This window comes from Danio rerio, chromosome 21 (assembly GCF_052040795.2).
Source record: "Danio rerio strain M-AB ecotype USA chromosome 21, GRCz13ab, whole genome shotgun sequence".
Taxonomy (NCBI): Eukaryota; Metazoa; Chordata; class Actinopteri; order Cypriniformes; family Danionidae; genus Danio; species Danio rerio.
Window position 1 is genome coordinate 12,321,642 of NC_141041.1, and position 21,877 is coordinate 12,343,518.

The following is a 21,877-nucleotide window of genomic DNA, read 5'->3' on the forward strand; positions in this document are numbered from 1 at the left end:
TGGTTTGTTTGTTGTGGTTTGCCATTGGTCGATCTCATGCGAGTGACAGCATAAATTTCGATGAAGGCATAGGAAGTGATTTGTATTGAAAATTATGTTATCTAGCTGATTTGCACTGATAAACCTATGAAAATGTCATGTTTTATACGTGATTCTCTGTTCTCAGGTCACTGTCATGCCAATGATATGTATATCAAAGAACTCAAAGAGGTGTTCGACACAACCGTTCCCAGTCGAATCGCTGCGTTCTTCACAGAACCCATTCAGGTATGATGACACAATACCTAATGAAAAAATACTGATGGATGTTTAAACAATAATGCAAACATTTTGAACCCTTTCTGCCAATCATGAATAGCAAGGCAAGGCAGGTTTATTTAGGGTGCTTTCACACCTACACTTTTGTTTCGGAACGCATCTCGTTTGCCCAGTTAGCGCGGTTCGTTTGGCATATGTGAACAGGGCAATCGCGCTCTGTTCCGCGCCAAAGTAATCGCTCCGAGATCGCTTGAATGAGGTGGTCTCGGCTTGATTGAAACGAACCCTGGAGCGGTTTGATTGCAGTGAGAAAGCGAACCGATCCGAGCACGGTTATATCACAGTGTTTTATGGATATGTAATAAGCTTACGGCTATATTAAGAGAGAATTAGGAGTATGGCGGAAAGTTTCGCGAGTCTCCGGATGCCCGCAAACGAGTGATGATCTCCCGGTAATCTCGCGTCTCCCTCCCGGTCCTCAAATAGGCATCGTCGCGCACACTTCTCACCCCTCCCCACCGCATCTCTCCTCAGACACGTCGCGCGCGCTCACCCTGTCAATCACCACCAAACAACCACCTCTCTTGACAGCTGAGCGGGACGCTGCAAAATAAACCCTGACACTGACCAATGTGAGGAGAGTTTACTCGCACGTGACTTGTTTTAGCTCTTTTGGTCCGATTAGAAACTTTGCAATGTGAAAGCGAACCGCTCCAAGAGCAAAGAGCAACAATGTAACAATTGTAATCTCTGTTTCAGAACAACTGAATTGATTCACAGGTGTGAAAGCACCCTTAAATAGCACATTTCACACACAATGGTAATTCAAAGTACTTTACATAAACAAGAAAAAAAAGAAACTAAATGAAAGTATAAGAAAAGAACAAAGAAATGTTAAAATGGGGTATAAAGTAATAAAAAAAAATACAATATCTACAACAATGGTGTTTTGGGAAGCCTGAAAACACAATCTTTTGAAAACTATAATATTATGGTATTTATTTGGTATTATACATTCAAACTAACAGTGTATACAAACAAACTAACAGTGGCAGATGAAAAGCATTGTAGGGGGATGTGCACAGGTGTACGTATAGTGTTTCTTTACAAAGTCACAAAAGATTTTTCTTCTGTTTTAGCACTTCACTGTTATGTAAACAGTGTTTTGAAAAGTCAATACCCGGGCTCTGTTTAGAAAACACCATTTTCAATGATAACATAAAAAAAATAAAAGTTTTGGCAGTTTTCAATTGTTGTTTCTTTGTAGATCTGTGTGAATGATCAATAGCTATGTTTCCATCCAAAAATGTGAATTCAATTTATGGACAAAATTGGACTATTGCATAAAAGATTTGTGAATAAAGCAGCGTTTCCATCTAACGAGTCAAAGCAAACAAAATTGTGACTTCCTGATTAACTGGCGCCAAATATCAACAATAAAAACTGAATTTGCTGCATCAGGAGAAGCTGCGTCAATCTTTTCCTCATCTAATAAATGAGTGAATTGATTCTGGAGGTCATTAATAATAAAATAACACTAATACTCTAGCTGTAAAGCGTTTCAGAATGACCAAAACAACAGTTAAGATGGTTGACAGTGTGCTCAGCTTCATGGTGATCAGATGTCATTACCTCGCTGTAAATGCTGGCGCTCCCAGTTTTTTCTGAATGTTTACAAACATGGTAATTCGTCTATAAAATTAGTTTTAAAACTGCCCAAATTTTTTTAACCCACCTATGCTATTTTTTTTTATTTGAAACCTCCAAATCTGGCAACACTGGAAGTAGAGGACGATGTTTAGACAAGGGCAAAGTGCATCTTAAAGTCACAGCCACCTACTGTCCTGGCATGCATAATACAGCAGTTTTTGGTATTTTTAGCTGATTCATGTAAACAGGAATTATCCGAAAATCCAAAGAAAAAGATAATTGTTTTAAGTACATCATTGTGTAGATTTACCGTGAATTTACTGCATTTTAAAATACAAAAAAAGTTGTTTTTCAACTCTGCGTCACTGACCATGTAACAGAAATTTAGGTTGTCATAGAAACAGATGCTGATTAACAAGTCCACAGGTGTACCCAGCAATTTGCTTTTAGACATTTTAAACAACACAAGCTCTTCTTGGTTCAAAAGGACAGTGAAAATAACTTCACAGCAAGATGCCAGCACTTCCTTTTATAATGCATATTATGGCACAGGCCAGCGAATGGGAGATTATGTTTTGTGCTTACAATTATGTTAAATGATTCTGTGCAGGACTGCTTTCATTTTCAGTTAAGTGTATAATTTAAAAGGCCATCAGTTGCATTAGTCTTACATTTACTCTGTATTTTCATATTTACTTCATGTTATTCAGTGCACTTTTGTTGAACTTGCATCTAACAAACTTTAGGCTCTCAAATATGATCATGTTTATCTTTCTGCAGGGTGTCGGTGGGGCTGTTCAATACCCTAAAAACTACCTGAAAGAAACTTACCAGCTTGTTCGGGAGAAAGGAGGAATCTGTATAGCCGATGAGGTCTGGAGAACTTGTTTGTTGTTTGCTATTAATTGTATTTTGTAGTTCAGTGAAGCCAGGCTCTCTTCAGACCTAAAATGGTTCCTAATTGTTCAGAAGCAATCAGAGAGTGTGAGAAGTAAACAGAAACACCTGTGCAAAACCCCGCCTCCAATCACAGCCAAATACACCAGCATAAAATTAAAATGAGAAATGAATGTTTATTTTTAACATGATAACTGGACGTTGTTTTCTGAATTCTAATTATTACTATTGTAAGCTTGCTTTTTTTGTAAACTGATGAGTTTAAAAGAGTCATCCAGGGGTGCGTTTCTAATATTTATAAAATACATGTAATATATACATACACACACACACACATTTATATATTAAAGAAAACACACTCCAATAATCAGTCTTGTACTTAAACCATAGAATAAATTCCTCTGTAAAATTCCTTCTTGTATAAAGTAATTATTAATCGCAGATTTGTCCTTTTTCATGTTTCTCAGGTCCAGACTGGCTTTGGCCGCACAGGGAGCCACTTTTGGGGTTTTGAAGGACACAATGTTATTCCAGACATGGTGACGATGGCGAAGGGCATTGCCAATGGCATCCCGATGGGAGCTGTGGTCACGACTGCAGGTGACTGGCACTTAAATCCAACCAAATTCACACCCAGACATTGTGCGATTTGCTTATTCCAGCCATCAGTAGCTTTGTAGTATTTATTGGTTTTAGCAAGTGTGAATCTATAGACTAATGAAGCACATTTATAGCCAGAGGTGTTTAAATTGAACCGCACACTGAGTCTCATTCTTTAGGCTCTAATGAGGGATTGTGCTGGTGGAGAAGCTGAATTATTCAGCTCTGTGAAGCCCAGCGGTGAGTCGGAGCACAGGAACCATCATGGCTTGCAATTCAGATATACTTAGAATCAAATGAAACACTAATTATAAATGCAATTCTCCATAGTGTTGCTTTTAATATGCTTACCATTGTGTTATTCTAACCTCTTGAGCTTGACATTTGCAGTATGGAAATGTTGAGTTAAATGGGCTCTGTATGCACACTTTTTGATTTGGTGGTATTTGTATACTGATTTGCTTTTATTTACATCCAATTTATTGACAATAAGAATTGTCCTAACTCATTTCCTGTTTTAAATGTTTAATTTCCATAGCTTCCAACAATGCAAAAAGTTCTGCATAATGACAAATAATGTTATGACAGCAGTTTTAACATTAAGATATGGTTGAACTGCCTCATAGTGGCACAGTAGGTAGTGCTGTCGCCTCACAGCAAGAAGGTCGCTAGGTAGAACCTTGGCTCAGTTGGCGTTTCTGTGTGGAGTTTGCATGTTCTCCCTGCCTTCAAGTGGGTTTCCTCCGGGTGCTCCGGTTTCCCCCACAGTCCAAACACATGCGGCTAAATTGTCCGTAGTGTATGAGTGTGTGTGTGTGGATGTTTCCCAGGTATGGGTTGCAGCTGCAAGGGCATCCGCTGCGTAAAAACTTGCTGGATAAGTTGGCGGTTCATTCCGCTGTTGCGACCCCGGATTAATAAAGGGACTAAGCCGACAAGAAAATGAATGAATGAATGAACTGCCTCGTTACAGTTATGAAAAAGTTTTGAAAACAAGCAGGAAAAGTTTATGGGCCAATAATATCACCTTATTGAAATAGTCTATACACTGTCAAAAAAAGTTGCGACTTAAAATTGTAAGGCAACTCGCTGCACAACTTTTTAAGCTGACTCAACTTAAATCAGGTCAATTATAGTACTTGGGATAAAAGTTGAGTCAAATAAAAAAAAAAGCTGTGCAACAAGTAGGGTTGGATACTGAAAACGGGTTACATAAACCTATGTAACTGGTATGCAGCATATGAATTTCGGTGCCTAATTTCGGTGCCACTGGTGCTGCGACACGGACGTAAAAAGCATCAAAAGGTACATCAATAGCACACATACAGTGGGTACATGTTGTATGTCTAAACATTTAATTCTAAACAACTTTGAGGCACCATCAGTGATGTTAAGCGTTTGTTCTTGTTGCTTTAAAGCATGCACGTAGGCAATGTGCGCAGTACAGTGCATGCGGTGAGCAGCTCCCTTCAAATTCATCAACACGCATGATGGCATTTCATTAAATTTGCTCAAACTAAGCTTGGCTATATTTTACAAGCTATGAGTCAGACACATGAAGCAGATGCTTTGCAAAAGTTGCATGTAGTAGGAAAACAAGTCAGACTTGAAACATTTGAGGGCTCATGGAATCAACTTAAAGAGAGGAATGCACTGTCTTTGACAGCTTGTAACATCATCTGGCACTTACACTAAGTGTGTTTACATGGACACCTATGCTACAATTTTAATATGATTAAAGACAATAATCTGATCAAACAGCCATTTTTGATTACCTTAAATGACCACAGACACCCGCGTCATGAAATGCCGAGGTCAGGAATGTATTATCAAATTCCATCAAAACAACACTCTTCCAGCACTCCTTAATTCATATTCTCATCCAACACCCCAGTTTGTCACGGGGCATGAACAATATGTTCCTGAATGAAAGTGAACCTGCCGAACTGCAGTTAAAGTAAAAAAATTAAAAGTGAAACACCCAAAATAACATGAAACTCCAGAGGAAATGTGGATAGTGTGGTGACGAATGACGTTCATCAATCTATGTGCTATAACACAAAGACGGGATCATAAATGTAACATTTAAAAAGCAACTCATGTAAACTCCTTAATCTTATTATTGTCTTATTCAGATTAAAGCAGATAATTAGATTACTGATGTCCATTTAAATGTAGTCACAAACCCCAACCCTAGAAAAAAGGAGTTCACTGATTTTGATGACAGCCTTTCCCTGGCCCAGATTGGTTAATCTGGAGGACCGAGACAATTACCGGTGGGCCGGTCTTTTTTTTTTTTTGGCCGCAAGGGCCGGTGTTTCAAGCTGCTTGCACTCTCTAAGCCACAGGTGTCAAACTCAGTTCCAAAAGGGCCGCAGCCCTGCACAGTTTAGTTCCAACCCTGATTAAACTCACCTGATCAAACTAATTGAGTCCTTCAGGCTTGTTTGAAATCTACAGGTAAGTGTGTTGGAGCAGGGTTGGAACTAAACTGTGCAGGACTTCGGCCCTCCAGGAATTGAGTTTGACACCCCTGCTCAAAGCAGTCGTACTATTTTCATTTATTTATTTATTTGACCATATCCTCGCTCTTTTTATTCATTATTTTGCCGCAGCTCCGCTCTTTTTATTTATTTTCTCGCAGCCCCGTGAGCAAAATGCAGCCTGCAGGTTAATGATGATGTAACTATCATTCAACCCCATTCAGCGCCACCTTAGTAAAAATAAAAATTTGAATAATTAATATTAATGAATATAACACCTGCTCAATAAAAATCAGATGATTCACAACATTAATAAATCTGACAATTTGATCAGAAATCTAAAAAGGGGAGAAAGAGATTAAGCCATCAATAGAAAGTTATACAGAGCTTAAAAAGTATGCCATTGTGGTCCAGTGGTCAGCATGTTGATTTAAGACGCCGCCGACCCGAGTTTGAACCTCACCTGAGTAATTTTTAATTTTTAGAGTTAAGACCTATAATACTGTTTGGGTGACTTATGTAGATGTACATATTTAATTTTTTATATTTTGTGTGACCACCGTTACAAAGAACTGGATATGTATAAAGACTTTTGCACAGAATATATATTCGGATATTGCAGAAAAGGACATTGAGATGTTTTAAAGAATAGTGTTGGGGATTTAGGTACCCTTTAATGGTCTCATATTTATGAAAAACATTAGAAGTTCTAAAGCAGCTGTGTCCTTTGTACAAAAGACGTGATAGTGTCATTAGAAACTGAATTGCAAATGATGTTATTTTAATATAGTCAGTCGTAAATTGAGGTGGGCCGGTCTAAGGGCTTGAAACTCCAGGGCTATAAAAGGAGTCCCACTCCGGCCCTGGCTTTTCCTGCTACTAAAGGTTAGTAGTAAGCTAATGTAATGTTAACTTAATCTTAAATGCTAACAAAAAAAAAAAAGATAAAAATAAATATATTAATGCAATTCAATTCAAATAAATAAAATATGAATTGATTAAAATGTTTTTTTTTTTTGTCAAAGAAAAGATTTTTCTAATGTCATCCACCATAATTTTCTGGCTCAAAAGTATTGGTTCAGGCACTGGTACCGTTTTAAAAGTATCAATTTAGCACATTAGCCCCAAACGATACCCAACCAAAGCAACAGGTTGCCTTATGATTTTAAGTTTTTTTTTTTTTTACAATGTATAAAAAGTTTTACTAAACTAAAAAATAATAAATTACTGAGACAGTAAATAACTATTACAACAGTTTTTATCAAAATGCTGTTTAAATGGGCAAATGATTAAATATGCACTAATTCGTAAGCATTTGTAATTCTGGTTAGCTTTACTAATGTGGTCCCACAGACTTATATTTACTGGTAAATTAGTCAACCATTAGTCTATAGACTTGAACTTTTAAAGCGCTAGTCTCACATAATCGGGCCTCTTTGAAAACTTTGCCTGCTTTGAATGGTCAAGGACCATCCATGGTGCTTTTTGACTGACAGGGTAACCAACCAATCACGTTTTGTGTCGTGTCATGTTTAGAGGTGTGGAAATGTCCTCAGATTAAAAACATAGGCAATCAGTACATACAGTTGAAGTCAGAATTATTAGGCCCCTGAATTATTAGCACCCTTGTTTATTTTTTTCAGCACATTTCTAATCATAATAGTTTTAATAACACGTTTCTAATAACTTTTATTTTATCTTTGCCATGATGACAGTAAATAATATTTGACTAGATATTTTTCAGGACATTTCTATACAGTTTAAAGTAACATTTTAAGGCTTAACTAGGTTAATTAGGCAGGTTAAGGTAAATAGGCAAGTTATTGTATAATGATGGTTTGTTGTGTAGACTATCGAAAAAAAAATTTAGCTTAAAGGGCCTAATAATTTTGTCCTTAAAATGTTTTTTTTTTTATTATTAAAAACTGCTTTTATTCTAGCCAAAAAAAAACAAATAAGACCTTCTCTAGAAGAAAAATATTCAGACAATCAGACAGTGAAAATTTCCTTCCTCTGTTTAACATCATTTGGCAAATATTTGAAAAAGAAAATAAGAATCAAAGGGGGCTTATAATTCTGGCTTCATCTGTATATCTGTTAATGAGCACTATCATCAATATAAACATCACAGCTTTTTTATCTGCTCAGACTGGTTTCCAGGTGGGGTGCTTAAGATTGCTGTACACTCGACTGATATTTAAACCAATCAAAAGACGACTGAAGTGTTTCCAGAAAAGTGTGCCATATGCATTAGATGTTTAGCCACGTGTCTGTGTGCAGTGCTTGTTGTGCTGGGATTAGCAAAGCACTGGAGTTTGTTTTGTTTATGTATTCACTCTAATTATGTTCCTCAGGGTTAACATGACAAAACATTATCCATCTGAATGAAGAGGGAACAGCGGGAGAGCGATGATGGAGAAAGTATGTTGGGTCATGTTAACCCCGAGTGCTTTTATTTAATATGAGGTCTACAATTATGAGAGCATCTGATGGCTAAATCTGTTCAAGGATAGAAATAAACCCCCAACTTCTAACATTTGATTGCTGTTTTTGGCACTGATATTATATAATTTGCATATTTTGCAGAAATTGCCAGGTCATTTGCGAAGGGGGTTCATTTCAACACGTTTGGAGGAAACCCATTAGCCTGTGCTATCGCATCATCAGTGCTGGACGTAAGTAGAGATTGTTTTACTATAGTAAATGCATAAATCATTACAAAAATATATGTACATAATAAAATAAAAATAAAATCTGGAATTGTGGGATAAAAGATGTGTTTAGGATAATGATAAACAAATAAATTTGACATTATAAACAGTAAAAAGATATTACTAAAATATGAATTCTGGTGTCAGCAATGCTGTATAAGATAAATCTGAAAATTATATACAATAATGAAAACCACACTTTATTATTATTAAATACAAATAAGATCAGTGGTTCATATATGAGCAATATCACATGAGTAGCAGTACGTTACCGCACTGGTGGGAGGCGTGCGTTGGCTCAAGGCCTCAGGCCGAGTGCTTTAGTGTCCCTCACCAGTGACGATATACAGCAATATCATGCTGCTACGAGTGTGATTATGCATTTATACAATAGTTCAACAGTATAATCGTGTGTGTGTATACTGTATTTATATAAAAAAAATAACACAGAGTCTCAAAATCCTTTTGTATGAGGAACTACTTTCTTCCGCCATTCATTCACATCTTCAGCTGACAGTCAAAACAGCATAAATCGTTGCTATTTCACAAACGTCACTTTAGAGCTAGTATTTAAATGATTCTCTAGCGTAATGTCTAAAGCACAGGTGTCAAACTCAGATCCAAAAGGGCCGCAGCCCTGCACAGTTTAGTTCCAACCCTAATTAAACACACCTGATCAAACTAATTGAGTCCTTCAGGCTTGTTTGAAACCTACAGGTAAGTGTGTTGGAGCAGGGTTGGAACTAAACTGTGCAGGGCTTCGGCCCTCCAGGAACTGAGTTTGACACCCCTCGTCTAAAGTTATAAATAAGGGGAATTTCTGCTCACATTTTAAGATCATAAGGCTGAACGGCATGAAGAGTCTACAGAGATTTCCCATATTTCTGTTGCAATTGAAATTTCACAATAATTAACCCTGAAAAAGCCAGAACAAAGCAAACACTACCAGTTTCTGTGGTATAAATACACCAATGCAAAATACAGAGATCGACTTAGAATGTCACTTACCTGATTTGTAATGATTTGTTCAGCTGTAGTTTGAAGCTGAAAAAAGGCTGTTTTCCTCCCCTACGGTCTCTGTCGCCAACTTGTGGTGGAACGTCAACCGTCACTTTTCTTTGGTCTGCTCAGACAGGCTGATGGCGGCCAATGCCCTGAATCCGATGCTCCGAAATTATTAATATTTTAAAATAGGCACTATCCTTATAAATAACTGCATAGTTTGCAATCTAAACAACTACATTCTTACCTAAAAAGCCTCAAAAGTACATTATGTTGGCCAACAGCAGTAATATTTGTCAAACTTTGAGTAGAGTGCCCTCTGCTTGTCGCTGGATGTGGGAGGTACGATTTGCAAAATACTGCGTGGCTATCAGCCAATCAGATTCAAGAACCAGACAGAACTGTTGTACAAATGGATATTTCTGGTATCTGATGTCAACAATAGTAAATAAAATCTTGTTACAAGTTCTACAATAACTGGTAAAATACCACAAGAAATAAATACTTTATATTATAAACTGTATAACAATACACTATTGTTTTAATGTCAAAATTAAAAATACAAAAATAACTGGATAATAAACAATGCAGAATACTGTCTTATTCCTTTAACAACTGATTATTTAAAGTATAATAAAGGGCGATTAATCGAAAAGTGTTCGAAATTGACATTCAGAACCTAGATCTAATTTTCCCAGGTCAATTTTTTAAAATTACCCTATCGTGTGTGAAGTAACGTGACCCCGCTCTGTTAAGGCTGAATTATACTTTTATATTATGATGTACACTTATTATATTATTATGATACTATACTTCTGCCAAGGGCACATGTACAGTCCAGTGCAGCCTTTGCATGTCCACGCACGTCCCAACGACCTGTAATGCAAACTTTGTGATTGGTCGGTTTGGTAGAGGTGAAGACGGTGGGAGAGCCGCATTTTAGGCAATGCGTGTTCTGATTTTAGTTGTTCAATGTTAATGTTCAATAAATAATCATAGATAGTAGATAGTGTGTGTTTACTTCAATTATTTTAAAATTAAATAATGCACCCTTCATTCACAAATCTCACACTTGTATTATGTGAGCGTATTTACTGTACAAAACTTGTCAGTGAACTGAGGGCAAAACCATTAAATAAATAAATAAAATACTCATTCATGTATGGTACTCGAGTTAAAATGTAATCGAGTAAAAATCTGAATTAATCGAGATTTAGATTTTAGGCTAAATCGCTCAGTCCTAGTATATCACTTGCTTTTACTCATACATACTTCTGAGTGCATTCAGAAAAGTGATCACAATGTATTTTACATATAATTACTTCTGCATCTGAATGCTTTTTATTGCTGTCAGACAATAAAAGAGGACAAGATGCAGGAGAACAGTGCTGAATTGGGGACGTACCTGCTGACAGAACTAGCCAAACTCAGAGACAAATATGAGATCATCGGAGACGTGAGAGGAAAAGGCCTTCAGATCGGGGTGGAGATGGTCAAAGACAAGGTATTACATGCAGGAAACTTACATATCGATCAACTCCTAGTCAAGAGTCATTTACATTTAGCAAATGCTTTTGGCCGAAAGGACTTACAATTGAGGAGGCAGTCAGTGGTTCAACAAGAGAAGGCAATTCATATAATGCTAATTACACAGGAACTGTTAGTTCTCTGAGAATAAAGTCCTACAGTAAGGAGTAAAGTGCTAGGGAGTGTTATTTTTTTGTAGAAAGAGAGAAAGAGAGAAAAGAGTGCACTCTTCTACAGGTGGTTTGTCAAGCCCACTAACCTGTGTAAGGCACACTTCATAAATGCACAATTTGATATGGAGTGATTGTAAGAAAGTGTCCGAAGCAAATGTGCAAAACTGGTGCAAGCGTAGGTTTAAAGTGTCAAATGAAAAGTGTGTTTTTATAGGTGGTTTGTCAAGCCCAATCACCTGTGTGAGGCACATTCAGAGTTGCTACAAAAACGAAACTATCATAGAACTGTTGCTTGTTAATAGCAATCGGAAACCATGTCTGTGCACCTGATAACTAATCTATATTTCTGCTCAATGTCGAATGCAAACTCCTTAGTTTTCAAAAGCAACAAAGTGTCGATCATCAGCTGAAAAATCGGCTGACTCTAATTAAGGACCATTCGGTCCACCTGAACTAATGCCTTGAATACACAAAGACATCTGGCGGTAAACGTGTCCCACTTCTCTAGGCTTTAATGATGGAAACAGCCTCTCTTCTGGCTCTGTAACCTCACTTTTACCTTTCCACTGCGAATACTTGAGCACAACCTACAGCAGCATCTGCTCTAGAAAGACATCAGAGTAAAATGAATGAAAAACATGCTAAACAAGCATTTCAACATAGATCAATTGTCTTAAACACTCTAGTTTTGGCATATTACCCAAAAAGAAAATAATAAAGTAGAAACACTTAAGTTTTGAGACTAATTCGCTACTTATTTGCTTATTGTTCTTGCTTATTTATTTATGAGCTGCACATCGATGGATTTGCTCTTCAGTGTTTGGACTTTCAGCAGTGAAATATAATTCACACTGAACTGAACTAAACTGAAATTCAACTCTGAAAACTGGACTGACACTGTTTTAATTTACTATAATCTTCTATGTTAAACTGCTTTGACACAATTTACATTGTAAAAGCGCTTTTTGAATTGAATATTAACAGAATATTACTAGAATGTTGGCTGATTAGTAGTACTGATTAATACTTTATTCTGCATGACCATATTTAAGATCCTTAACTAGCCTATACCAAAATTAAATAGCACTTTACAAAGTATGTGGAGTATAAATAAACAGCAAATTGGCTAAATTGTTCATAGAAAATCTTAATTAATAGTGTTAAGTGGTCCTCAAAGTGTGACCAATAAAATAAAAATGAAATCCATCTGGTATTGTCTGTACACTCACCGTCCACTTTATTAGGTACACCTGTCCAACTGCTCATTAACGTAAATTTCTAATCAGCCAATGGCATGGTAGCAACTCAATGCATTTAGGCATGTAGACATGGTCAAGACGATCTGCTTCAGTTCAAACCGAGCATTAAAATTGGGAAAAAACGTGATTTAAGTGACTTTAAACATAGCATGGTTGTTTGTGCCAGAAGGGCTGATCTAAGTATTTTAGAAACTGCTGATCTACTGGGATTTTCACGCACAACCATCTCTAGGGTTTACAGAGAATGGTCAGAAAAAGAGAAAATATCCAGTGAGCGGCAGTTCTGTGGGCACAAATACCTTGTTGGTGCCAGAGGTCAGAGGAGAATGGCCAGACTGGTTGGAGCTAATAGAAAGGCGTACAGTAACTCAAATAACCACTCGTCACAACCGAGGTATGCAGAAGAGCATTTCTCAACGCACAACACGTCCAACCTTGAGTCAGATGGGCTACAGCAGCAGAAAACCACACTGGGTGCCACTCCTGTCAGCTAAGAACAGGAAACTGAGGCTACAATTCACACAGGCTCACCAAAATTAGACAATAGGAGATTGGAAAAATGTTGCCTGGTCTGATGAGTCTCAATTTCTGCTCCGACATTCTAATGGTAGGGTCAAAATTTGGCATCAACAACATGAAAGCATGGATCCATCCTGCCTTGTGTCAACGATTTAGGCTGGTGGTGGTGGTGTAATGGTGTGGGGGATATTTTCTTGGCACACCTTGGGCCCATTAGTACCGATTGAGCATCGTGTCAACAACACAGCCTACCGGAGTATTGTTGCTGACCATGTCCATCCCGTAATGATCACAGTGTACTCTGATGGCTAATTCCAGCAGGATAAAGCTTCATGTCATAAAGCGAGAATCATCGCAGACTGGTTTCTTGAACATGACGATGAGTTCTCTGTACTCAAATGGCATCCAGTCACCAGATCTTAATCCAATAGAGCACCTTTGGGATGTGGTGGAATAGGAGATTCATATCATGGATGTGCAGCCGACAAATCTGCAGCAACTACGTGATTCTATCAAGTCAATATGGACCTAAATCTCTGAGGAATATTTCCAGGTACCTAGTTGAATCTATGCCATGAAGAATTAAGGCAGTTCTAAATTGCAAAAGAGGGTCCAACCCAGTACTAGTAAGGTGTACCTAATAAAGTAGCCGGTGAAAGTAGATAAAATGATAAGAGATGATAAATTAAAACAATATATGAATCAAATAAAAAAAAGAAACATAATGGCATAAAGCAGTACAAAAACCTAAATAAATTAGCAATAGAATGCATAAAATGCAGCTTTGAATCACATAATAAATAATGAGCTAGTATAAAAATATAATAGAGTAAAACAGAACGATTAACAAAATAAAATAGAATAGTTATGAGGGATAGATAGTAAAGGATAATAATAGTAACCACCATTTAGTAAGAGTGATAAATAATTAAACTGCAAAAATGAAAAAATAAACAGTATAAAGTTAAATACGGCATAAAACGAGTTATTAAACAAGAAAACCCTTAAAACCCTCTGTGTTTTAGTGCTAAACCCAGTGAAGCCTCAAGCTTTTGCACGGTTCAGAAATCAGTGTGAAAATCTTCAGTGTGTGTGCATCCACTTCATTAAACTTATTTGCAGAGAAAACATGCTTTCTTGACCCTAAGATATGAGAAGAGTCGCAAGTGGGAGTTACTTGAGCTCCAGATGGTATAGTTAATGATTCAGAGTGTTTGTCGTGAACGTGTGTCATTTTCCCTCACAGGAAATGAACTAGAAAACTTGTTAGCCATTAACTAGAGCAGACAGCACTGAGACAACGTGTTCTAATGTTCTCAGAAATACTTCACTCAGTCAGTCAGAAGCTAAAAACATCCATTTTACCTCACGTATCTAAGAATATTTAGACTGGGAATGTATTTGAACATGTGGGTAGAATGTCAAAGTACACTTCAGTGACATTTCAACGTTGTTACAGTGAAAAGTCAGAGTAAAAACAGAACAATACTTTTAATCTCTTTTTTTTCTCCAAACCTTTATGTTTTTTACTTATATCAGTTATATCATAAATTAATTTCTGGATTCCTGCTTTACTTTGTATATTTCAATTTGCTAGCATGACATATTTACTCTCTAAACCCAACCTCTCTCTTCACCCTATCGCAGGCCAGCAGGACGCCACTTCCTCAGGAGGCCATGAATGAGATTTTCGAGGACACTAAAGACATGGGTGTGCTTATCGGGAAAGGAGGGCTGTATGGACAGGTAAGATTATCTTAAAGGCAGCGTGAAGAGTTTTTTTTTTTAGAGGATAATGATGAATGCTGAAGGTGTGTGGCGGGATGTTGTGCAATGAAGAAGGTATTTTTAGAGATTGAATGGAGTCGTGTAGTGACAAATCTGCACACAGCCTTAGGAATCATCTGCGTGTCTGAACTCATGGAAGCAGTCCCAGGACGCTCTAAACGAACACCACAGAAACATTACACTAAATGAGGAGAATTTTTTTTTAAGATTTCTTAACATTAACATTTTGGGATCTGTATATGTACAGTCGAAGTCAGAATTATTAGCCGCCCTTTTTGTTTTTTTCCCCCAATTTCTGTTTAACGGAGAGAAGATTTTTTCAGCACTTTTCTAAACATAATAGTTTTAATAACTCATTTCTACTAACTGATTTTTTTATTTTTGCCATGACGACAGTACATAATATTTTACTTGATATTTTCGAAATACTAGTATTTAGCTGAAAGTGACAATTAAAGGCTTAACTTGGTTAATTAGGTTGACTAGGCAGGTTAGAGTAATTAGGCAAGTTATTGTATAACAATGGTTTGTTCTGTAGACTATCGAAAAAATATAAGGCTTAAAGGGGCTAATGATTTTGTCCTTAAAATAGTGTTTTAAAAAATTTCAAACTGCTTTTATTCCAGCCGAAATAAAACTAATAAGACTTTCTCTAGAGGAAAAAATAATATCAGACATTCTGTAAATATTTCTTTGCTCTGTTAAACATCATTTGGGAAATATAAAAAAAAAAAAAATAAACGGAATTAAACGGAATAAGTAACACAAATGAAACTCAAAAGTAATGCAACACATTACTTACCATAAAAAGTAACTAAGTAACACAACTAGTTACCTTTTGGAGAGTAACTCAATATCGTAATGGATTACTTTCCAATGTAACTTTACCCAACACTAAATAAATATTGGCTACATTTTTATTATTTTTAACTGGCTCCAAACTTATATATAAACAATACACTATTTATTATTCTTTGTTATTTAGTATTTAATTAAAAAAATGTTTCATTGTTGTTAGTTCGTTAACTTATGATTTTTTTTATTACCATATAAAAAATAATTATCTAGTCTTATTGATAATCGCTAAATTAAAAAAATGTATAAGCTATTCATTCATTCACTTTCTGGCACTTTTCCGGGACCTGGTTGCAGGGGCAGCAGCCTTAGGAGAGAACTTTCTCCAGCTCATGCGGGGGGATCCCGAGGCGTTCCCAGGCCAGCCAAGAAACATTGTCCGTCCACCGTGTCCCGGGTATTCCCCGAAGCCTCCTCCCGGTGGGACATGCCTGGAACTACTCTCTAGGTAGGCGTCCAGGAGGCATCCGAAACTGATGCCAAAGTCACCACAGCTGACTTCACTCGATGTGGAGGAGAAGCGGCTCTACTCCGAGCTCCTCCTCCTGTTCATAAAAGTGTGGCCTGCCACCCTTCAAAGCAAACTCAATTTGGCCGCTTGTATCCAAGATCTTGTCCTTTCGGTCATGACCCAAAGTTCATGACCATAGGTGAGAGTAGGAACGTAGATTGACTGATAAATTGAAAGCTTTGCCACCAATCCGCCTGTCAATCTCACGCTCTATCCTTCCCTCACTCATGAACAAAACCCTGAGATACTTAATCTCCTCCACCTGGGGTAAGGACTTTCCTCCAACCTGGAGATGGCAAACCACCTTTTTCTGGTGAAACACCATGGCCTCGGACTTGGACGTGCTGATTCTCATCCCAGCTGCGTCACACAGCGCATGCTTAAGTTCCATCTTCGATGAAGCCAACAGAACAACATCGTCTCTCAGGCTATGAGATAAGCTATATTTAGTGTAAATGCATAATAAAACAATTACTAAGAACTAAAACACCATTGTTAACATTTACAGCGATAACTCACTGTAAATGTTTTCATTTTTAGGAAATGTAACGGTTTTGTTTAAATCTTTAACTCACATTTAATCTGGATTTGTTTATCCTCCTATTTTATTATGTCATCTGTGTTCTTTTTCTCCCTCACCTGTTGTTTTCCAGACGTTCAGGATCAAGCCTCCTATGTGCATCACTAAAGCTGACGCCGACTTCTTCCTCTCTGTGTTCAACCAGGCAGTGCTCAACTACACGGAGAGAAGATGAAAACATCGAGAACATAAAAAAACCACACACTGACAAGGTCATATTTCATCTGCAGAATTATACATTACATAACGGGTCACAGCAGATGATCTAAAGACCAGCAAATGCGACTAACCTCATTTTCACACTTGCATTTCTTAATATGGGAGCGATGTGTGAAGAACATCTAAGTAATTGGTTTGAGTTCACTACACTGTAGAAACTACAACATAATTAAGAGCACTTCAGCTTTCTGTCTGTGGCCTGACTGACAATCTAAGACCAGAGATGTGTGCCAATTCACATAAGAACACTATCTTATGACTTTTATAAAGTGAGACACAAACTGTTTTAATGCATCTGTTAATTAAAAAAAAAAAAACATTTCTTTGATTGTACATTATCAATTTCATTTACAATACATTCTTGAAGGCCAATTTCTCAAAATGTTCTCATGTGCAGAGTAATAAACCAACATTTACATCCATCAAGCAACTTTTATTCATACACTAAAAAATGCTTTTCTTACTTAGAGCTTTTGTCTTGTTTCTACTCCAAATAGCTAAAAATCTTAATTCAAGAAGCATTTTGTACACAAGGAAAAATATATTTGTAAGAAATAATACACCAAAATTATGTGCGTTTTTACCTAAATTAAGCAAAATATTCTGCCTATGGGGTAATTTTGACATTTTATTTCTTAAAACAAGACAATATGTTTTGCTTGTCTAGAAAATGCTCCTTGATTTAGGTTTATTTTTTATATTTGGACTAAACAAAAAAATCCAAGAAAAGCATTATTTTTGCAGTTTCTGTATATTCTGAAATTGTTTTAGTTCATACGTGATTTGCCTGAATGTAAACATTTTATCTTACAAAAAAATGACAATGATTTTTTTTATAGCTGTATGCAGTACTTTCTGCACTCTCAGAAATAAAGGTACGCGAGCTGTCACTGGGGTTGTACCTTTTTAAAAGTTACAAATTTGTAACTTAAAAGATCCATATTAATACCTCAAGGGTACATATTAGAACCTAAAAAGTACAAAAGTGTTCCTCTTAAAATTTTTAGGTACTAATATATATTTGAGGTACCAATATGGAGCCTAGAAGTACAAATATGTGTACCTTTTGAAAAGGTACCGCTTTAGAAACAGATTGTGTACCTTTATTTCTGAGAGTGTGACAAGAGATGACCAAAATGGCTTCTGTAAAGCAAACATTTGAATCATGTAAAAAAATAAAAACAATAATTTTTAACTTCACTTCATCTAGTGTTCATATTTGTGTGCTAGAAATGAATGCAAAGCAGCACATATTTAACAAAACTGCATCATCTGCATATTAACACAACATTTTAGAAAACTTATATTGATAATCGGGCTGTATATTAATAAATATCAGCTGTTTTTTTACCATCTTTAACGTAATGAAAAAATAATATATAAAATACATTTAGTACATTTCTTTGATCATACTTTATAAAATTCTTCTATTTACAACACATTATTTGAGGCCAATTTCTCAAAATATATATTTTTCCTCCTGCAAAGAGTAATAAATCTCCACTTACATCCATCAAACAACTTTATTTTATTCATACACCGGGAAAAAAAATAGAGCTTTCGTCTTGTTTCTAATTAAAATATTTTTAAAAATTCTAAAATCAAGAAGCATTTTCTAGACAAGAACATTTTTAAAAGAAATAATACGGCAAAATTATGTACATTTCTATTTAAATCAAGCAAAATAATCTGCCTATGGGGTCATTTTGACATTTTATTTTTTTAAACAAAACAATAGTTTTGCTTGTCTAGAAAATGCTCCTTGATTAAAGTAAGTTTTTAATATTTGGACTAGAAACAAACAAACAAACAAAAAGTCTAAGAAAAGCTATTTTTCTTCAGTTTATCTCTATTCTGAACTTTTTTTTTTTACAAAGGGGTTTGTTCAAACATGATTTGCCTGAATGTAAACATTTTATCTTACAAAAAAAGTGAAAATGATATTTTTATGGCTGTATGCAGTACTTTCTGACAAAAAGAGATGCTTTCAGCAGAAATAAAGCTGGTAGTGTGAAAAAGAGCATTTTAAATACCTGTATGAAGCTCTTCTTTTAATGGGGGGAAAGGTGTGGAATGTTGGGCACTTCATTTACTCGGCTGTCACTTGGAGGGGATCGTATATAGTTCATGTTCTAGATGGCGGCATGCATACTCTACTGTTAAGGCACAGTGTATGAGTGCATCATTTCAGCTACATTTCGGATTCTTCAGAAAATCAGTATATGCTCAAATCCTTTAGCACACTGACTACTTCAATTAAAACATGTAGAAAGACTTGAATTACCACTTACCTTTACAGTATGTGGACTTAATACAGTAAATAACAGAAATGACTCGAAGGTTATCTTCTAATGTTACATTATGATATGCTTGTTTGTAGTTTTATTGATATTTTCATCTGTCAAATGTCCAATTAATTGTACACCTTCAAAATAAAACTTGATAGATTCCCTAATGCAAAGAAATGATTAATAAATAATGTTTTTTGGTTCTAAATAACGTCTATGGGCATTTGCGCATTTTCTCCACACAGGCAAATTGAAATAACTGATAAATCTTTAAGGACAGAACTGTTGCGAGTTTTGTTAAACAAATCTGTTCATATTAATTCAATGTATTATTAATACAATCATGTTTAAATGCAGAATTTGTGCAAAATAAGCTATATTAACTATGATGCTATGCAGAAAAGTAGCAGCCATCGATAGTCTAGAAGATATACAGCTAAGGGGTCGTTCATTTTGGATGTCTCTGTACATTGCTGCATTTATCTTTGTCTCTATCCTGACTAGTCTTTCAGTTCCTGCTGATGAAAAACATCCCCACTGCATGATGCTGCCACCATCACGCTTCACTTTAGGCCTGGTGTTGAGCGGTGCCTGGTTTTCTCCAAATGTAATGCCTGGCATTCAGTCTAAAGAGTTTAATTTTTGTCTTATCAGACCAGAGAATTTAGTTTCTTATAGTCTGAGAGTGCTACACAGATGGTTGTCCTTCTGTAAGGTTCTCCTCTCTCCACAGAAGAACGCTGTAGCTCAGACAGAGTGACCATCGGGTTATTGATCCCCTCCCTGACTAAGGCCCTTTTCCCCCGATCACTCAGCTTAGATGGCCGGCCAGCTCTAGGAAGAGTCCTGTGGGTTCCAAACATCTTCCTCTTATGAATACTTTCCGGATGCACTGTAATTAAATTAACTTGGCAAGTCAGGGTAATTAGGCAAGCTATCATATAACAGTAGTTTGTTCTATACACAATTAAAATAAACAATATTGCTTAAGAGGGCTAATAATTCTGACCTTAAAATGTTTTTTTTTTTTATTATTACAAACCGCTTTTATTCTAGCCGAAATAAAACAAGTAAGACTTTCTCCAGAAGAAAAAATAATATAGGAAATACTGTTAAAAATGTCTTGCTCTGTTAAACATCGTTTGGGAAATATAAAAAACCCCACAAGGGCTGTTTTTTTAAAAGATACAACCAACAACTTCAAATTGACAGTTTTACATTTGATGCATTGAATCAGATCGTGTCATTCGCAATGCTTCATGGGATTGTAGTTCTTTTATTCATTAAAAAAAAAGTTTGCCTTATTTTCGACATAATTATCCATCTTCAAAAAACGAAGTTTGGTTGGTAGATAGAACACTTCTTAAGTTTTGGCACAGGAAATACTGTTTGCAGGTCCAAGCCAGTACTCATTTGAATTGAGGAAATATTCATTTATGACCACTTTTTAATCAGATCACACAGTAACGTGAATTTTATATATAATCATGGTGTACACAACAGACTTGCTGCATCACAGAAGATCAAACTTTTTTTTTTTTAATTATCACTTTCTGGCTATCGGATAGTAAGCATGGATAAATACAGTTGAAGTCAGATTTATTAGCCCCCCTGAATTATTAGCAACCCAGTTAAAATTTTCCCCAATTTCTGTTTAACTGTAAAAAACATTTCTAAACATAATAGTTTTAATAACTCATTTATTATAACTTTTATTTTATCTTTGCGATGATGACAGTAAATAATATTTGACTGGATATTTTTCAAGACACTTCGATACAGCTTAAAGTGACATTTAAAGGCTTAACTAGGTTAATTAGGTTAACTAGGCAGGTTATAGTAATTAGGCAATTTATTGTATAATGATGGTTTGTTCTGTAGCGTATCGAAAAAAAAAAGCTTAAAGGGGCTAATAATTCGGTCCTTAAAAAATTAAACACTGCTTTATTCTAGCCGAAATAAAACAAATAAGACTATCTCTAGAAGAAAAAATATTATCAGACTTTCTGTGAAAATGTCCTTGCTCTGGTAAACATCATTTGGGAAATATTTAGAAAAGAAAAAAAATCAAAGGAGGGCTGACTTCAACTGTATATATATTACGATCATGATTTTCGAAAGTATTACAGCGCTTGCTAAACATTTATTTTCCCCATTTGTTGAGTCCTCCTCTACAGTTTGATAAAGTGCTTGGACCCGGAAGCCGCTTGGCGTGACATCACACTTAACAAGATTATGATTTATTTATGTTTAAATCTCTACAGGAAAATACTTCAAATACCATAAATATGAAAGTAAGTGTGCATGCACTATTGAATTCTACTCTTTTTAGATCTGAAATTAGTGATGATTTCTCAACACGCACTAAAACATCCATCTTTTTAAATATACTGTACACTAACAGCAGGGCTGCATCTAAATGCATCCTATAAAAGTGCTTTGCTGAGATTAAATGCATCACTGACCCACTTAAAGTGACAATCGCGGCCTATAGGATTAAAACAAGCAAAGTCATAAATCTGTTGTCTCCTAAAACATCATGTGAATCTGTCAGGTT

The 21,877-nt window shown here is 36.0% G+C and overlaps 1 protein-coding gene and 1 long non-coding RNA gene across 4 annotated transcripts in view; one reads left to right on the forward strand and one right to left on the reverse strand.

Moving 5' to 3' along the window:
* agxt2 (alanine--glyoxylate aminotransferase 2) overlaps positions 1-18,232 on the forward strand; it is a 28,213-nt gene extending 9,981 nt beyond the window's left edge. The window contains exons 8-15 of one of the 3 annotated variants that reach the window (XR_015519676.1): positions 167-267; positions 2,689-2,781; positions 3,273-3,405; positions 8,475-8,563; positions 10,956-11,105; positions 14,727-14,825; positions 16,887-17,880; positions 18,125-18,232. Coding sequence is in view for 1 of the 3 variants with exons in the window: in NM_001033750.1 (NP_001028922.1) it covers positions 167-267; positions 2,689-2,781; positions 3,273-3,405; positions 8,475-8,563; positions 10,956-11,105; positions 14,727-14,825; positions 16,887-16,988 (767 nt within the window). In the remaining 2 variants the exon portion in view is untranslated. 3 annotated transcript variants of the gene reach the window in all.
* On the reverse strand, positions 3,224-6,816 carry LOC147838790 (uncharacterized). Its single transcript, XR_015520099.1, has 4 exons — positions 5,943-6,816; positions 4,891-5,742; positions 4,366-4,659; positions 3,224-4,020 (listed from the first exon to the last, which is right to left on the reverse strand). It is a non-coding gene; the product is annotated as an uncharacterized LOC147838790 (long non-coding RNA).
* Positions 18,233-21,877: the final 3,645 nt, after the last annotated feature.